Genomic DNA, 20,784 nt, shown 5'->3' with positions numbered 1-20,784 from the left:
ATAAGAAAAACCTATTAATTACAAGAGAATAAGAAACAACATAATATTTGGGAAACTGCAAGTCATTTGGTATTGCTGAAGAAAAAATGCAATAAATGACATGGAAAAAGGTGAAGGGGATATGTGCCATGTTAAAGAGCTAGAAATTGCCAGAAGAGTGGCAGTTAGATTTTGTTTTGAATGTATCTCACTGGGAGCAGGATACAGGGCAGGGGAGGTAGGAAGCCATTGGGGAATGGGGTGGAAAGAGTTGGTGAATATTAGAAGTACAGAAACAAGATAGAATGCCATAATAATTGTCAATATTCTGTGGAGTTCCTGGGTGGTGCGAACAGTTAATGTGCTTGGTTACTAACTAAAGGATTGGAAGTCTGAGTATACCTGGGACTGCCATGGAAGAAAGACCTGACAATCTGCTTCCAAAAAATCAGCCATGGAACACACTATGGAGTACAGTTCTACTCTTACACACACGGGGTTGCCATGAGTTAGAGCCAACTCGACAACAAATGGTTTAGATATTATATGTCTCTTTAATAATAACAATTGAAATAGAAAGAACATGACAGTGGAGAGAAATGTTTAGAAAGTAAATTGTCAGGGCTTGTCCCTAAACCAAAAGGACCAAACAAAACCAGTTGCTGTCCAGTCAGTCCTGACTCATGGTGACCCCATGTGTTGCAGAATAGAGCTGTGCCCCATAGGGTTTTCAAGGCTGTGACCTTTTGGAAGTAGATCTACCAGGACTTTATTCTGAGAAGCCCCTGGGTAAGTTTGAACCACCAACCTTTTGGTTAGTAGTGGAGTGCTTAACAATTTGCACCACCCACTAACACTTAGTAAATAAAAGAGCCTGGGTGATAAATTAGGAGAGAAAGGAATAAATGCTCACTTGAGGAATCTTGATTTGGCAGACTGGGGAGAGAGCAAAGGCATAAGAGAGAGAGCAGGAGAGAAAGAGAATACAGGAGTAAATAGAGGTTTGAAAGAGAAAATGATGAGTGCAGATTTTAGACATGTTGAATTTAAGATGTTTCTAGAACATTTATCTGGAGATGTGAGATTTTTAGAATAGAGCTCCAGTTTCAAGAAACAAATTTAGGTTTCAATAAAAAGTATACGGTGGTCAAGAACGTTGAAAGGGTTGCGAGGAATAGTTTGTGTTGTATGGGGTAGGTGAAGAGGGCAAGAGATTATAATTTAACATAGTTTCAGATTTGAAAAAAGATGTCAATAAAGGAGATTCAGGAGAGAGCAAAAATCTAATTGTGCTTGAATAGAAATTTATTATTTCTGCTTTATTCATACTGCTATGTGAAAAATATATCAATAGATCATTTTGATATGGGTGACCTAAGCATGTCATTTTTCAGGTAGGTGGGGGAAATGTTTTCTACTAAATAAAAATATTAATCTTTAATCTGGAGTAACACAATTAAAAAATGAATTAATCTGAAATCTCATTTTATTTTGATCTTTAAAAATAATTTTTCTCCCCTAAGTGATTGTTATTTAATTGCAGTTATGAAAAGTCTAAAAAGTATAATGTTTAATGCAAATTTTTTAATTGTATTCTGAATCAGCATGGGCATTAATCATGACAATGACCACCCTTCGTGTGCTGATGGTCTTCATATCATGTCTGGTGAATGGATTAAGGGACAAAACCTTGGTGATGTTTCATGGTCCCGGTGTAGCAAGGAAGATTTGGAAAGATTTCTCAGGTACTTGAGGTCACTTATTATTGTTGCATTGTGAATGTCTTTCGTGTGCCCGCTTCCTCTATGGGCCAGGAAAGGCAGTGTGGCCGATTGGGAAGGGCACAGGAATGAAAAGGAATCAAGGCACTTGGTTTTCCATCTTGGCTCTTCTGTTGAATCATGATATGGATTAGGACACATTTTTTAATTCATCTGCCTCTTAGTTTCCACATTTTCCAAGTAAAAGGATGAAACAAAATGATTTGTAAGGTTAAAAAACTAATGATTTAAAAAAAAAATCTGTTACTGTATTTCATTGCCTCTTAAATGTCTCCCAGTAGAGATATTCTTATCACTCATCATGGAACACATCTGTTATCACAAGGAAGCTCTTTTTTTCACTAATAGGTTTTCCCATTATGATAGTCCCTTATTTTCTTCTTTAGCACCTTCAATACTTATAACACCTAGCTTCTGCCTAGTTGGAGAAAGAAGTGAAAAATATTACTATTGTTCTAATTTTCATTTTGAAGTATTTGCTCTTTAGTATTCCTTTGGTAGCTATAACCAAAGCTCAAACAGTAGATGATATGCAAAGGAATTAGAGAGAAACAGATGCTTAGGGTATCTGAAAGTCTAATTAAATAAGAATACATAAACACCTAGCTAGCTAAATTCGCTGCACAGATAAACTTTATTGTTTCATACCATTGGAAGGCAATGTTTTTCCTTAAATTGAAAGGCAGGTTTTTCCTGTAAGATGGATGTTAAAATCTACTTAAATATACTGTTTATTCAATTACCATAACTCCATTCTGAAACATGTGCAATATATTCTGAGCATGCTCTTTGTCATGGTAGCCTAGAGAACACTCAGAGCATGTGATATCTTGAACACACCATCCTGGCCCTTTGGTAGGTCTGAATGAGTTCCTAAGGAACACATATGATGCTGTATGACAGTCTTCACATGAATCTGAACTGTATTCAAATTGAATGTCACTTCACAAGTGGGAGTTGTATTACAAACCAGTCAAGTATGAAAATATCCTTACTATTAATACCCGAGAATGCTTTCCATACATTCTCTCAATCCTTGGGTGTATCTATTTTCTTACCTTCGTGCATTACTTTTCAGCAAATTACTCTCTTCTGAGTTTCTTCGTTTAATAAATACATAAAATAATAGCATCTCGGAATGTTATATAGGCCAATTAATCTATATGAAAGGACTTCATAAGCTAAAAAGTTGCGTTAAGTCGAACATTATTATTATTTATGATTAGTCTTAAATAATTATAAATGATTCTCATCTATGGAATAATTTCTGCAAGCGTTCAATAGAACAGCTTACAAATAAGAGTAAGACCATATTTTTAATCTTATAAAAATATTTCCTGTTGATATACTCACTAGTCATAATAACGTTTTATATTAAATTCAAAATTTTACACCTGTCTCCATATTGCCAGATCAAAGGCCAGTAACTGCTTGCTACAGACAAATCCCCAGAGTGTCAATGCTGTGATGGTCCCCTCCAAGCTGCCAGGGATGACATACACTGCTGACGAGCAATGTCAGATTCTCTTTGGGCCATTGGCTTCCTTTTGTCAAGAGATGCAGGTAAGTGTCATGACCAGGTAGGATTTTTTGAAAGAGTACCTTCACATTCATTGTTTAGAAGTATTGATTGAAAGAGTGGAAGATGATTTCATTTTAGAGTTTGTGTATCAAAGGCATCCAAATCCCAGAAAGAAACATTTTTTTTAAGCAAAATTTTCTGTATTTTTTTCCCCTTACATGTTAGAAGTTAAATAGATATAAGATGTGAGCATTGAATCAAAGTCAGTATGAAATTACCCAGCAATTTCTGTTTAGAAATGGTGCTGAAGGCAGGGAAGTATTTGTATTATGCCAGTTCATTGCTTCTATTTGAAATCTCTTACTCTCTTACATGGTAACTGTGCAAAAAGGTAATAAAAATGATGTATGAAAATATAATTGTGGGGGAAGAACTATATTTTTAATCCTAAAAATAAAATTATAATGAATACATGTCAAGGAAAAGAAAATTAGACAGTACATTGTCTAAATAGTTGTGCTAAATGAAAAAAGTATGTATATATATATCAGCATTCATAGAGTTGACAATTACTTGAAGATGCCAATTGTTTCAGGTCCAGAAAATATAAAGGATGGAGTAAAATGGACTGCTCAATTGATGTTATAATTTTACCTGTATTTACCCTTCTCTCTTTTTTTTCTTTTCTTCTCCTGCTGCCCATCCACTACCTGCCCATCTCCATCTCACAACTTCTTCCCAACATATACACACTTTTCTATTTCTATTTCAGGAGGAAAGGGAAAGTTATGCTTAGAATAAATGTGTTGAGTATTCCTGAAATATAGCTGTATTTCAACCTACCTAATTTTCTGTGACTCCAAGCAGGAGTTTGGCTTTGTGGAGCATAGTGCTGTTTTGGACAATTGACATCACAGATAAAATCTGTCATATGGAAAAGAGCATATGACATTGCAATACATGTCATGCCTTCTCTGCTTTATAGTTCTTATCTAAACAGTTATTCACGTGCTTGTTTGTTACTTGGTTATTAGCTGTCTCCTGCACTAGTATGTAAGCTCCTTGAGGGTAAAAAACAAAAAAAAAAAATTTTTTTTTTTTTTTCCTTTTCAGCGTCTAGCCCAGTGACTGGCACATAGTAGGCACTTACTGAATATATGACTTATGATTAAAGTGAGTGAATATATGAATGAACTGGAGTTGCAAAAATATGAGATGTGAAATAATGTATAGCCTGTAATACTCATTTGGCAAAGTGGAGCTCAAAAGGAGATGGTATGTGTATGTGATCATGATCTGATTCCCAAGGGTGCACCGGTGGCATAGCCATGGACCCTGGGAACCCAGTATCATGTGCGATAATGATGACAGTAGTCAGTTTGGACCTGTATGATCTGCCCCTGAGACTCTTCCCATGTCATCTACTAATCTCATTTACTCTCAATTCTGGGCCTTTAGAAAACCAAAAACTAGGTTATAATCTTCTTTCTTGGTGTATGGTAAAATAAATGTTTTGGAGTTCACATGGTTGGATTTGTGGGCAGATACTTCTACGTGCTAAAACTAACATTGCTTTAGTATTTATTTCCCTTGCTTTGGAACACACAGCAGGCTGTGGTTAATGTGATAGTATTTCATGGGAGACAGTTACAGTATATGTGCTATAGCAGATTGATGGGGCCAATGATAGGTACTTCATAAAGTGCCCCCAGTGTTAGAAAAATCAGCGAACAATTAGCTACAAATATGACTTTGGTGAATTTTCAGTTCTTTACAATATTGGTTTAAAAATCTTTTAAAACTTTTTATTGATCTATCCTATTACGGTTAGTTAAATTTCACTACTACTATTCTACAATTTTGAACTCTAAATTTATGTTACATAGTATGTTAAATTATTTGTTTATAATTTAATTTTATAATAATATTTGTCATAGTTATCATTCAGTCCTATTTTACAGATCAACAAATTGAAGCCTAGAGAAGTTAAATAGCACAGTCAAGTTCATATACCTATTAAGAGGGAGTATCAGACACCAACACAGATTTCTAAATCCAAGGAGCAGTGCATTATAACCGCTTTGCTTTACTGCCTTCTTTGGAACCCAGTCTTCTTTATGTATTGTCTTCTGTATGGGGAAAATCTCAGGTCAGACCCTGAATTTAAACTGAATTCATTTTATCTGCTACAGTACCTAGACCATAAGGGGTTTTAAAAAATCATAATTGATTTATTATTCTAGGCTAATTTGCTCTACTTATATTGTTATTTCTCGCTAACCTACCTGTGCTGTGGGTTTTTTTTTTTTCCCCCATCTCTGAAAATATAACTGTTTATTTTGGAGTATTTAAATCTATATTTCTCGATATCCTAGGGTATTGCCTTGTTTGAAGCTTTGCAAATAAAGTTTCAGGTATTAGAACTCTAGAAATTTTCTTTTTTTCTCTAAAATTTCAAATATGAGTGCCATTTTTATTTATAATATCAGTATCACTTTTTTTCCTTCAGTTCTATTTATAAGCAACTGTGTAATCTTTATCCAGGTCAGTTTAAAAAATAATGCTGGAAAGTGCAGGATTGGGCAGCTGCAGGAAAACAGTGCCTCTGGGTCGAGCTGAATTTCAGAGCATTGATGTGAGGGGTGGGAAGCCTGAGCTCTAAGGGTGGTTCTGCTTCTCATTAGCTGTGTAAACTTAGTCAGTACCCTTTTTCTTTTTAAGCCACATTTCTGCTGAGTAAGAAGTGGAATTAAATTATCATTCAGAGCCTTTCTTAGAGTAAAAAGGCTGGACTTCTGTGATTCCAAAATAGTACTCTGACACTACCCTTGAAAATCATCATTCCAATCCCAAATCAGTGCAGTAAGCATAGTGTAGGAACAAGATAGATAGACAGATAGGGAGTAGATAAGTAGATAGATAGATATAGCCATAAAAGAGATTGTTTACAGATTCGGTCATTGATTTGACAAATATTTATTGAGTTCCATTTGCTTTCCTGGACTGAGACCTAGGTGACTACAATATGTAGAAGTTAAGAAGATCAGGAGAAAGCAAAAAATAAACTCTGAAGAAGTTTGGTGAGGTAGGAATGTTATTATTATTGTTAAGTCCAGTCCAGTCAATTCTAACTCATAGTGACCCTACACACAACAAAATGAAACACTGCCTGGTCCTGCACCAGCCTCAGAGTTGTTGCTATGCTTAAGCCTGTTGTTTCAACCACTGTGTCAATCCATCTCGTTGAAGGTCTTCCTCTTTTTAGCTGACCATCTACCAAGCATGATGTTCTTCTCCAGGGAGGGGTTCTTCCTGGTAACATGTCCAAAGTATGTGAGACATAGTCTCACCATCCTTGCTTCTAAGGAGCACTCTGGCTGTACTCCTTCCAAGACAGATTTGTTCATTCTTTTGGCAGTCCATGGTATATTCAGTATTCTTCACCAACACCATAATTCAGAGGCATCAATTCTTTGGTCTTCCTTATTCATTGTCCAGCTTTCACATGCATATGAGGTGACCAAAAATACCATGGCTTGAGTCAGGTGCACTTGTGGTCCTCAAAGTGACGTCTTTGCTTTTTAACACTTGAAAGAGGTCTTTTCTAGCAGATAGCCCAATGTAATATGTACTTTGATTTCTTGACTGCTGCTTCCATGGGCATTGATTGTGGATCCAAGTAATAGAACCAAGAAAAAATAAGATCCTGGAGGTTAAGCGAAGGTAGTTATAAATGTATAAGACTGAATAGTTCTGTTTGTTAAACCACACTTATATACCTTCAAGTTGATCCATGTGAAGTTGCCATGTCTGCCAATCTGCCATCTAGGTTTAATAGAAAATAAATCTTCTAGAAGATAGACTCCATGACATCAGAGAGGTGGTCAGTCCTTTCTTCACTGCATTTCTAGCACCTAAAAGAAAGCTCAATAAGTATTAGTTGAATAAATAAATGAACCAATTGAGTGATGGAGTGATGATTCTAAATTTTCCACATATAAGTGTTTGATTCTCAGACATATGTCTAGATAATATGATGATAACCTAGAATAATAATGCAATGACTATACAGAATCTAACCAATAAGGACAGATAGCTTATGTTTTGCAGCTTATAAATGAGTTAGACATTTTTATACTAACCCAAAGGTCAATAGTTCGAATCCACCAGCCTCTCCTTGGAAACCCTATGGGGCAGTTCTACTCCGCCCTATAGGGTTGCTGTAAGTCAGAACCGACTAGATGGCACCTAACAACAACAACAACATGATCGCCTCATTTTTAATCAGTTATAAATAAATATCAAGTACCATGGAGCAAGGGTTCACAATAATTTTTCAGCATGTACATTTCTGATAAAATCTTAGAAACAATATAAACTTAAATCTGACAATGGCAGTTGATCCATAGCATCTGAATTAGATATTGTCCTTCTAGACTTATAAACAGATATTTACACACAAACCCTAAGAACTGGATGGCAACTAACAGCAACAACTAAGGACTCTAACATTGTATGCATGCTGATCTAATTAATGCTATAAATTTACCTTTAGGATAAACAATTACATCTGCAGAACTTTTAAAGACACGGCTGTACAGATGCTTGTGAAACATCTTTACCCCTGCAATTGAGCATTGATATATGGGTTTATTTCTGGACTCTTAGTTCTGTTCCATTGCTTTATATGTCCATCATTATACCACTAACAGACATTATTATTATTTTTGTAGTAAATATATATATAACAAAACATTTGCTACTTCAACATTTTTTTACGTGTGCAATTCAGTGACATTAGTTACATTCATCATGTTGTTCAACGATACCACTATCCATTTACAAATTTTTCCATTACCCTTAACAGGAGCTTAGTGTCCCTAATCAATGAGCTCTCCATCCTCCCTTCACCCACCCACCCCTGGTCATCACTAACAAACTTGTTCCCTATATACTTGCCTATTCTAGATATTTCATATACAGTGAGATCACACAATATTTACTTTTTTGTGACTGACTTATTTCACTTAACATAATGTTTTCAAGGTTTATCCATGTTATAGCATGTATCAGAACTATATTTGTTTTTAATGGCTGAATAATTAATATTTCATTGTGTTATATACCCACATTTTGTTTATCCATTCATCTGTTGTTGGACGTTAAGCTGTTTCCACCTTTTGGCTATTGTGAATAGTGCTGCAGTGAACATTGGCAGTACAAATATCTGTTTGTGTTCCCGCTCTTGTGTCTGTGGAATTGCTGAGTCATATGGTAATGCCATTTTTAAGTTTTTGAGGAATCGCCATACTCTTCCACAGTGGCTGTAGCATTTTACAGTCCCACCAGCAATGAATGAGGGTTCCAATTTCTTCACATTCTCACCAACACTGTTTTTAATCATAGCCACCTTAGTGGGTGTGAAGTGATATCTCACTGTAGTTTTGATTTGCCTTTCCCTAATGAGTAATTTTTTTTTTTTTTTAATGAGTAATATAGTCCCTGGGTGGCACAAACTGTTAAGCATTTCTTCCTGATGTAGTCTATTGAAGATTCCTTTTCAGCTCACTGCTTCATGTTTTGGCTCTGCATAGACTACATTTTCCTTCCCATACATATTACTCAGCTTCTACCACTGGCAATGTTGAAGTATGTGAAGTAGAGGAGGGGAAAGAGAAGACATCAAGCATACTTAACTGGCAGTCGTCAAATATTCTGTTAGGGGATGCAGTTTCTGAATGTAAATGATCAACATTTCTAGCGTTTCTTCCTACTAAAAAGATTTACAATTAATGGCCAAAATCTAATTATCTTTGCTTTGTGTAGTCAATGTTTATTTAGACTTACCTTCATCATTCTGTTTACTTTTCAGACCTTTCAGATCTTGGTCTTTCAGGCCTTTCTTCTGAGATCATATTCCTTCTTCTTGAAGTACATCGTTTAAAAGTTCCTTTTGGGTGAATCCGTGGGTGGTAAATCCTCAGCATTTGTTTCCTTGAAAGAGTCTTTATTTAACTTTCAGTCTTGAATAAAAATTTAGCTGAGTTCAGGAGTCTAGATTGACAGTTGTTTTTTTCGTTCTCACTTTGAATACACCATGTATTCACTTCCTTATGATAGTGCCAAAAGGCCATCTTTGCCCTATTCCTAGTCTTAAAAAAAAAGTTTTCAACATTTCAGTGTTTATTAGATGTTTACTGGAGGTTTTTCATAGATGTCTTTTAGTTGTAAAAAAATTGATTTCTATGGTTAGTTTAGTAGAATTTTTTCTTTTTTAATGAATCAGTGTTAAATTATATACTTTATATCCATAGATTAAGAAAAAAGTCGTAGTTTTTTAAGGTATTGAGATGGTTAATTACATTAATCAAATTCTCAATATTAAACTCATCTTTTATTCCTAGTATGAACTCAACTAGGGTTTATCTATTTTATTGTACCTGTTTTATACTTCATTAGGTTCAGTCTGTTAATATTTGTTTAGGATATTAAATCTAAGCTAGTAAATGAGGTAGGTCACTAATCTCCTTTTTTTTTTAATCCATGCCTGGTTTGTGTATCATAGAGTGAGTGTAGAAGTTTCTTCTGCTTCTGTTTTCTGTAGAATTTGTGTAAGTTCAGAATCCAAATGTCTTGAAAATTTTTTAGTTTTTAAATCAGGTATATTCTTTGTGGGAAGATTTTTAACAATTTTAAGTATTCTATGGCCATAAAACTGTTCAGCTTTTCTGTTTTTTCTTGGTCCATCTTGACCCATTGCCACTGAGTTGATTCTGACTCATAGTGACCCTACAGGACAAAGTAGAACTGCTCTATGGGCTTTCTAAGACTGTAAATCTTTACAGAAGCAGACTGCCGCATCTTTCTCCCAGGAAGTGGCTGGTGGGTTCGAACTGCAGACCTCTTGGTTAGCAGCCAAGTGCTTAACCGCGGTGGCACCAGGCTCCTTTGATCAATCTTAAAAAAAAAAAAAACCATTGCCCTTATGTCAATTCCGACTCATAGCCACTCTATAGGACAGAGTAGAGCTGCCCCATAGGGTTTCTAAGAAGCACCTTATAAGTTCGAGTCACGGACCTTTCGGTTGGCAGCTGTAGCACTTAACCACTACGCTACCAGTGTTTCCTTGGTCAATCTTAGTAGGTTTTAATTTCCTAATGTTTTTCTACTTTATATACATTGTCAAGTTTAGTGGGATGAAGTTGTTTATAATGTCTTCCTATTTTCTTGTAATATTTATAGCCAAGCCCTCATTTTGTAGTGTTTATTTTTTGCCTTCTGGTTTTTTCTTAGTTTTTAATTTACAAAGAACTAGATTTCAGCTTGTTATTCTTTCCTCTGAGTATTTCCTATTCCTCTATTCCTCTCTATTGCTTTCTCTGTCTGTCCTTAATCATATTGAGGAGCACTGTGATCAGAAAATAATATTTTTGAAAAATTACTCCATAACCGAATTACATTTGCAATCAAATGTTAAGTTATTGTAATTGTATTTTGGAACATAATACATGTAACTGCAAAATGAACATGTCCAAGGATAATTACTTCTGTGTATATGCACTTATGTTTTTTTTATTTTGACATAAAGTTTCGTCTTAATGGAACTATTTGCTATAAAGACAGACATGGGTACATGTACTTTGAAGATAAATTTCATGATACTTATACCTGAACAATTAACCTTCCATTTAAATATATAGCATTTTCCTATAAACATTTTTAAAGCCTACTTGAGATAAACATCAGAATTCATGTTATATGTCTTTAATGGTCTCTTCTTATTATAGAGAAATAAAAAAGGAATATTGTATTACTTTTATTAGTTCACTCAGAAATACTGAGTGGCGTGTTTCTGTTGTAGAGTCTTATGCAGAACACTCTAAGTTTTAAAGTTCTTTTCTAAATGGACATAAAAATGGTTTCAGCAATTAAGTTAAGAAAAAAAAAATCTTAGCTCTAGCCTGTGTAGCATATGGAGAGCGTTTTGTTCCAACACTCAGACTTGCTGAATTCTCATCTGAAGGAAGGGGTTGTTAGCATATTGCTCTAATGTCACACATCTGACATATTCCGCTGCATAAGGTGAAAACAATCCATACCATTTCTTCAGTATTTTCTTGCCTTACTTTTGACAGTTTGGTTTGAACTCCTGAATTAGTGAGTTATTTTTAAGAATGAGGCTGTAATTTATTTACCATAAGATCCCTGCAGAACATAAAGGGTAAAAGAGGTCTCTTCTGTGGGAGATTTATTCTACGTGGCTGTGCTTATCTTGAAAAGCTGCCAAGTTTGCTTTTATGCTCTCAGTGGGAATCAATTAGAGTACCTGCTGTTTGGAATAGCAGATAATAGAGGAAGGTCAGAATTTAGACCACCAACAGTGTTCAACAAGCATTATTCTAAAACTAGGAGCTTTGCTTTATACTCAGGATATATTGGTTAACTAATGAACTTGAATAAAATAATTCTTGTTATAACACAACTATGCTCCATTCAGTGTAAGTAGAGCAGATTTCTTCTTTGGTGGATAATTCAGCATTTTGACCCAATAGCTGTAAAACATACTTGACAGAAAGGCATTTGGGACAAAAACAAAAAACAAAACAAGCCAACAAAGCAAAAAAAAAAAAAAAACCTGTGCTTTTTCACGAATTAAAATTATCAGGCTAGAAATCAGTTAATTCAAATATAAATGTCTCCAAGAAAGCACATGATAAACAGTTGGCACCTCTGTTTAAGAGTCTAAAATATTACAAAGAAGCAATTTGATTTAGGCATTATTTCAAATAAGTTCTTAGAGGAGTTTTTGGTAAATTGTATGTGTAAATAAAAGCACATAATTTGAGCTAAACCACATCCTAAATATGAGGAGACATAATTCTCTGAAATGTTTAGAAGCAGAAAAAAATGTCAGTAACACTAGATAAAATAAGTTTAATTCAATGTATCACACTCTCCATTGACTATTTAATGTAATAGCTTACAAACAGTGCAGAAGTCTAAATTTAAAAATAAATTTAAAGTAGGATAAAAGGTATTTTGGGAATTATGATAAATTCAGTTTTAGAGTTATAACAGACCAGTTTGAAAGGTTAGCTTAAATGTATTCTTTCCAAGGTATTTAATAGACTTGGGCTATAATTTAACTTTAATTTTCCAGTCTTTTATAATCGATTTTGAGCATCACCAGCGTAGTAAGCCTTTTAAAATAGTCTTTTTGTCTTATTAGTCTCCTGTTGAAACCAATAAGGGGTTTCCTATTCTCTACAGATAGAAGTCCCTAGACTCCCGGCATTCAAGATCTGGTTCTTCTGTCTTTTCAATCTTGTTGCTCACTACTTCCTTCTATTCATTGTATGCCTCCTCCCCTTACGCTGGTCTTCTCATCCTTTCATGACTACATCTCTCACATTGCCACATTTTCCGTCTCTCTTGACCTGTACTGTTCCCTCATACTGATGTCTTTCTTCCACCCTTCTCCCCTAATATCAGGGTAAAGAGTAATACAGTCATCTTCACTACAGATTAAATATCCTCATCACCTTTACATTTCCCTCATGGATTCTAGATTTCCATGAAGATTGTTAATGATATGCTTGTGTCTGTAAAACAAATGGAAATAAAAAGTCTTTAAGAACGTTTCGTTGTGCCTCTGGACTGGCTACAAGTATACCCGTGGCTTAGGTTTCTGACCCTTTTTCCACTAGAGTTTCCTCAAAGTTCTCTTCTTTATTTGTCACTTTTTCTCTGCTGCTTTATCCCAGTATTTTTTTTTTTTAATTTTCTTCAACTTGTACTTGCAGAAGTTTATTAAAAAAAAAAAAAGCTCATTTATACTGAGGTAAAAATGATTGATAACAAGTTACAGAAATTGGTTAACTAAATTCACACCACACACACAATCACGTGTTCTTACAGTCTGGGTCATACGGTATGAGTAATTAATTTAGCTTATCTTATTCTGTTGCAGCTAACTAATCTTGCATAACCACATGTGTTTTATTTAAAGAAATTAAAGAATTTACTTTTATTAAACAGATTTTTTGTTCTTGTGTATAGCCATTCTTCCATCACTATGTCATACACTGTTTTAAATATAAGTTTAATGTTAAAAGTACCCAAAGCATATTTTCTTCAGATAATCTCCGTTGTTCTGTCCAAATGGCTTTCTCAAAAATTACTGACTTTACCTCAAAAATGTGATACCCTCCCTTACTAGTTATCGTGCTCTTGTTTCAGCATGTTATTTGCACAGGGTTGTGGTGTAAGGTAGAAGGTGAGAAAGAATGCAGAACCAAACTAGATCCACCGATGGATGGAACTGATTGTGATCCTGGTAAGGTAAGTCACTGGTCTTTCCTGAAGTGAATAATAATAGTAAATGGAACAAGAAGCTTGCGTTTACCTTGGGGGTTTTCTCTGCTAGTTACACATGTTTTTGTCTTAACACTGATGGAATATTCTCAACATATAAAAAAATTTCAGCATTTTACCTATTTTTAATTTGATCTTTTTATATTTTTTTCAAATTGTTGTTTTGTTAATGCCAATGTGGTTGCTTCTATTGTTGTTGTTGATTATAATGTTGAGAGTCAGACATATGTATGGTTTTGACAACAAAGTTAATTCATGTAGCTTTTACTACTTAAAGCATAATAAGTGTAAAAAAAAAAACCAAACCCGCTGCCGTCAAGTCGATTCCGACTCATAGCGACCCTATAGGACAGAGTAGAACTGCCCCATAGAGTTTCCAAGGAGCGCCTGGCGGATTCGAACTGCCGACCTTTTGGTTAGCAGCCATGGCACTTAACCACTACACCACCAGTGTTTCCTAATAAGTATAGAATAATTAATAAAACTACTCAGCGCTGATGAATCCTTTTGGTTATAAAATAATGTCTCAGGAAAGACACTGAGTATCAATAACTTTTCCTTGTCAATTTAAGCATTGATAAAATATTCCAAATGACATTTTGGAGATTAGTAAATATTTGGTTTTCTGAGTCATTTAATGTGTTTTGTAAGGCTATAGGAATTTATGAGCATACATTTTCAGATTAAAAAATTGCTTTCAAAAAATGAATTTACTATCAAAGAATGTAAAGTCAGGTAGATCCCATATGCACTTGTAATTGGGGCTAATTTAATCAAGAGACAGCTCAATAGTTCACATAATTTTCTAATTTTTATTCTATGAAGTGAATGTGAAAGGATCATCACTTTAGTCATTCAGTGTGAGATAAGAAACCTTGCCTGTGAAGAACATGAATTTTCATTACGTTTGAAAAGAAATAACATTAAACATCTTCAGATTAGTTGGTGTGAATTATTTGGGAAACATGTATGGAGTGCTATTTAAAAAAAAAAAAAATCAATTTGAAAAATGAACTAAAATCCAGCAATTCAACTTCTAGAAAATTGTCCTAATGAAATATAAAACCCATACCAAATCTATTGCCATTGAGTCAGTTCCAACTCACAGCAACCCTATAGGACACAGTAGAACTGCCCCATAGGATTTCCAAGGAGCGGCTGGTGGATTTGAACTGCTGACCTTTGGGTTAGCAGCTGAGCTCTTAACCACTGCACCACCAGGACTCCTAATGAAATATACATGTGTGCAGATAAACACACACATGCACACACACCAGCTTATGTAAGGATGTAGTTTGCAATGGTATAAAATTAAAAACAACACAAATATTCACTACTAGAGAATGCTTACAGTGTATCTGTTAAAAAAATGAGGTAGATATGTAGGTACTACATGGCCAGATCTACAAGGCATGGATGTTAGTGCGTAGCCATGTCAGAAAAATTCATACTTTGTGATGCCATTTAAGATATAAGGGGAAAAAAAGCAGTTATGTATAGATGTGAATACACACACACACATACATAAAGTATTTGTAAACTCCTGGTAAATGGTTTAATAATATAAACTGCAGGCTGTAATTAATGGTTACCTCTTGGGAGGGAATTGGAATTGATGGGTGGAGTAAGGCATTGGGAGGTGAGGATGAATTCAGGTGTTCTCCATAGTTTCTGAACTATTTGAATGTAGTCATTTATTAGGTCTGTAATTTCTTTAACTTAAAAAAAAGTACAACTTGTTTAAATCCTCCCAAAACTATTTTAAAGACCAGAAAAGTTTTATCACTAGCGACTATCAATAACAAAATGGTTCCTTGTAGGGGAACTTCTGTGAAATATCACTCAGTTGGTTACAGACGAGGCCAAATATTTTTCTATAAGCTTAAATGGAGGGTCAATATTTGGGCCTGTTTTCCTTTCTTGTTTAAAAATAATAAACAAAAATATAACCAAGTGTGTGTATAGGGCAAGGCTCATGTATTACACTGAATAATTTATTGCTTGAATGATAAAACTCTACACCAGCAATAATTTTCATTCCCCCTCAAACACGAAAACCGTAATAAACAGAGAGAACCAAATATTCAGCTGTAATCCCTCAAGCATCACACCATCCATCCATCTTACTTAACTTCTTCTCTAGTAATAGAAAATGTCTTCATTTTTATAATCTGGCATGCTGAATATTTTCTATTGTCTTCTCATATTTATTAGAATGATTGGCAAACTCGAGGCCTCTCGAATAAACTCACTGTTTCAGCAATCAGAACTGCAATAAGTCATCAAATGTAAAGTGTTTTACTTCCCTATAATTGTGTTAATGATATTCTTTTAGTGATTCCGTTATGCCTTGTATATTGAAATAACTAATGAACTTCTCAGTTCCTCAGGCCATGTGGGCTTCTTCAAATAGCCATCTGTTCCAGCTGTTGTAGCAGCCATCATACAAACGGCTTCCAACACTGCCGCTGACTATGGCAGTGCTAAAATATTTGAATGCTTGCAACCTCCCACTAAACACTGCTAGCTCAGTAGATTGCAAACCAGGAAACGAAGCTGGAGATTTTGTAATTTATAACACGCTAGTGACATTAATTTAGCAGCATAAATATAGTTCATCTGACAGTGTATAATGAAGCCTGAGAAGGTGCCTACAGAATTGTATGACTCAAAATTATTTTGAAGGTAGTAATTTATATGCTATTTATAAACATAAATTTGCCAAATTAAAAACCATCTGTTTTCTCTCTTCCCCTTTCTCTTCATAATACTATCACCTGTGTTTATATTATAGTTAATAGAGATTAAAGAGTTGATAAATGATAGTAAAAACCAACAAATGTATGTTTTTTACTTGCAGTGTTTGCTAGGAATGGGGGTGGGAGTGGAGTTAAATACCAATTTACTAGAATTTTAGATTGTTTTGTCAGAGCCTATGTAATATTTTTTAGTCACTTATTTTCCTAAATTGAAATAATCATTATGATTCATTATTAAAAACAATGAGGACTGTAATATCCTGTCACAAATGTACATATGTCAAGAAGTTTTTGCCTTCCTTCTTCCACTTCTCTCTTCCCATATGTGTTAGTGAGGAGACTTGATTAGAGAATAACCAGGCTCTTCCGACATCTTCATGAACCTCTTTCAATCATGTGTTTTCATGAACTTCCTAGACATAAAAAAAAAAAAAAAGACATAGCCACATAAAAATTTGGAAGAATAGAATAGAAATATAGTCATTGTCGTAGACTATTCCAGCAGCAATCTGTATTATATATCTGTTAGCATTTTCACAAATCAGACTGACGTAGTAGAAATGACAAATTTTGAGTTTTGTAAACCATGCACAATATCATTTTTGATACTAAAAGATGTAAATATTATATGAAACAAGACATGCTGCTAGAAAATTTATGAAAAGCATCCTTAGGATCATTTCCTATAGAAAGTCAATAATATTTAATAATTATTTGAAGAAAACATTTGACATTTTCCTCATTACTGAAGCATAGCACCATCTAGAACACGAAAACCCATCTCCCCTAGTTTCATCCAGAGATCGGGTATGTGCAAGGTGATAAACTTCAAATATTATCCTATACTTCGCTTTAAATTTCCCTGGATTTGTAGATGCAGATTGGCTTGTGTATGTGTTTCCATTTCTTTTCATCTGCCAGATGTGATGTAGCTTCCAGGCTGTGCAGGTCTAGATCCCGTTCCTTCCCGGCGTATTTTTAGCCTGCTGTGAACTTCAGCCCACCTTTTCAATGCCAGATTGCTGCTAAATGGGCAAGGAGCTATGATAGACACTCAGGAAAGTAGCAACAAGAAGTCCAAAACAATTAGACCAATTGAAGTTTGACAGCTTTCACATTAATTTTCTTTTTAAATAAGTGACATAACATTGTTAAGTCATTAAAACCAGTAAGTAATTTTTAAAGTTTTGACTTGGCCTATTCCCCCCTGCCACTTTTCCAACTGTCAGACTGTATCTTTGTACAAAACCCCAGTCTCTTTAATAAGAATTAATATTGGCATATTGATATGCTCAAAGTTGTTAAGTTTTTGTTTTTTTTTTAAGCCTAGATTTAAAACTTTTTGAATCTAAAAGAGGCTGAATTAAATGTTGGCAGCATTAGAGAGAATCCACAAGGATTAATTATTTTATTGCATATAAAAGCATTAACTGGACTCAAACAAAACTATGCAGCATAATGTTCTATATACTATTTCTTCTAAAAATATGTCTTCTCAAAGTAAATTCTAAAGAAAGATTAATAAAGATCAGAATTAACAGAATTTTAATTAGATTCCTGAAATTTTATTAATAACCTGAATAAAAAACCAAAAACCAAACCCACTGCCGTCGAGTCAATTCCAACTCATTGCGACTCTATAGGACAGAGTAGAACTGCCCCATAGAGTTTCCAAGGAGCACCTGGTGGATTCGAACTGCCGACCTCTTGGCTAACAGCCGTAACACTTAACCACTACGCCACCAGGGTTTCCAAAATAACCTGAATACAATAATACATATAATAATTTTGTATTATTATTATTAACCTTTACCAGATGTTTAGTATGTGCTGTGCCTTGTGCTTAGTGCTTCGCTTAACTCTTGTAGAAAGGCTCTTAGGTAAATATGTTATCTTTCACATATCAGAAATGGAAAAGCTGAGAAGTAAAGATTTTTGTAATTTTCCCAAAATCCCTTATAAATCATGTTGCCATAAACTATAGAAAACTGTATAGAGCTAAATGGATCAGTTTGCCAAACCCATCATTGTGCAATCATTAATCTTAATGTTTCCAATCTTTACTTATTATTTTCAACATGATTTTTTTCAGTTAATTTTTATGTTTGAGATGTTTTCTGTGACCATTATCTACCTTGTTGTCCAGAAAAAAGAAGAAATTACCTGTGTATTAAGTCTTGACCATTTCTTGGTGACTACAGAAACAGTCTCTTTCACTGCCTTTTTTAAAGTCAATGAAAAGAGAATGACCACACCCCTTGCCCTTCGTTCCCAGTTAATAGATACCAAATAAACTACAGAATAATTGGAATGAAATAGCAGAACTTCAAAAAGTCTAATTGTTCAAGTCTTTCCAACAAACTTGGCTTTTTAAAGGAAAACGTGGTATGATGTTAATGCTTGAATTTAATGGGAACTTGTTCAGGAGCGAGAACATAAAGGAAAGGGCTAAAATTCAATCTTTGTTTGTTTAAATATGCTTACGAGGAAAGAAAATATCCTGAATTACTGACATTTCAAATCAAAATTGGTGAATTTGCTAAGATGTCTTCTTAAACCTAATTATAGAAGGACATTTATTTCTCATTTTCCATTCTTACATATGACTGGTGTGCTATGCTTTTTGTGTTTGTTCCTTTTAAATTGCTGTCTGTTTTTTAGAATGTGTTGGATTCTCTTTTCTGCCTACGCAACCCCAAATTCCCTCCCCATCACCTTCACCCTATCTCAGTCAAAAGGACTGAATTCTCAGGTTTATAGTAACAAATATTCATGCTCTGCTTTCATGACAAGACTGTGTGATCTGACATGAGAACTGTGAGAACTGGGCCATTATGTTACCATGATAAAAAGCAAGTGTCAACTTGTTTTTGGTGTTTTTCAATTCCACATGTTTTGAGATCTAGTAGACCTGACTTAATTGCATTTCCAGTGACTATATAGGCCAATGAATGATTTTCAGTAGTACCCTGATTTGTTCACCTAAGACATAACTTTTGGAATAGTGGTGTAAGGCTGGAGAATGTACCAGCAGGACCTCAGCACCTGGACATCTGGCTGGAGAGTGGAGCACGTGGAGCCCCTGTAGCCGAACCTGCAGTTCTGGGATCAGCAGTCGCGAGCGCATATGTCCTGGGTAAAAGCAAAGTTCCTGGTTTGCGGGAGGGCACTTTTTCTTCAATTTTGAAACGCAAAGGCGTTACTGATAAACCATGTTGGATAGCCAAAGAAGTCCATCAAACCCTACTCCATTTTGGAAAGCAGAAAAATCCCTGAAATTATTTGCTTTATATAAAACTTCCTCCTAAAAAGAAAATAAAGACAGCCCTTCTAAGAATAAAGAGTTAAAAGCTAAAAAGGATGATTTCCTGAGCAAATCAAGTAAAATGTACTTAAATAAGCAGGGAGACATATTAGGAAAATCAGGTGAGCATTTAAAGAAACTGTGAGAAGGCAGGAAGATGATGGGACTTCAGGAAGAGGGTTGGGATGAGAACAACATTAATAGAATATAAAAGCTAAGAATGTTGAAAAACGAAATCAGGAATAGCACATATACAGGCAGGAATGTATTATAAGAACTGTTTGCTCAACCTCATCATTCCTAGGGTGATCCTAGGCAAGCCTGTAAGAAAGTTGTTTCAGCTTATATGCTTTAACACCATTTGTGTGGAGGACTGTGGCGAAGTTCCTCACAAGCAATATTAGAGCCTAGAACTGATGAAAACATTAGAGGTATCTCCTTAATAATTCTAAGCACCAAACTTCTTTTTGGGAATTGGAGCCTTTCTATTTGCACCCCGCCTCTGTCCTTCAGTCCTCTGTAGCAAATTCAGGGAAGTTGTCTTTTAGTCCTTGTGTATTTTGGAAGGTAAATTAATCAAGGGTTAAAATATGTGTGTATCTGTGTGTGTGCGTATGTTTGTGTATCCACATACACATACATGTATATTAAACATATGTATTCCTTACTATTACTAATTATTTAATATGTTCATATTTTCAAAAGTAGATTTTAATATAGAGGATTATACATTATTAATACAACGGTTTTTAATTTTTTAAAAAATGGAGAGTTAACATAAAAAGCAAAGATAAAATTGACTATTTGTACTATCTTTTCTAGGCTAGGTACTGAAGCAAGGGATTGTAATGGTCCCAGAAAACAATACAGAATATGTGAGAATCCACCTTGTCCTGCAGGTTTGCCTGGATTCAGAGACTGGCAATGTCAGGCCTTTAGTGTTAGAACTTCGTACCCAAAGCCTGTACTTCAGTGGCAAGCTGTCATGGATGAAGGTATGGCCAACCAGATCACCAATTAAGTAGGCTTCTAGTTTTGCAAGGTGTTTTATAATAATAGTAAATA

The 20,784-nt window shown here is 34.8% G+C and overlaps 1 protein-coding gene across 1 annotated transcript in view; it reads left to right on the top strand.

The window, feature by feature from the left end:
• ADAMTS19 (ADAM metallopeptidase with thrombospondin type 1 motif 19) overlaps nt 1–20,784 on the top strand; it is a 307,911-nt gene that overhangs the window by 183,838 nt on the left and 103,289 nt on the right. Inside the window, exons 9-13 of the mRNA XM_049873149.1 lie at nt 1,584–1,724; nt 3,173–3,323; nt 13,522–13,623; nt 19,421–19,551; nt 20,542–20,714. Coding sequence (XP_049729106.1) covers nt 1,584–1,724; nt 3,173–3,323; nt 13,522–13,623; nt 19,421–19,551; nt 20,542–20,714 — 698 coding nt within the window. The remainder of the gene's footprint in view (nt 1–1,583; nt 1,725–3,172; nt 3,324–13,521; nt 13,624–19,420; nt 19,552–20,541; nt 20,715–20,784) is intronic.

Source organism: Elephas maximus, chromosome 2 (assembly GCF_024166365.1).
Source record: "Elephas maximus indicus isolate mEleMax1 chromosome 2, mEleMax1 primary haplotype, whole genome shotgun sequence".
Lineage (NCBI taxonomy): Eukaryota > Metazoa > Chordata > Mammalia > Proboscidea > Elephantidae > Elephas > Elephas maximus.
This window is presented reverse-complemented; position numbering and strand designations above follow the sequence as displayed.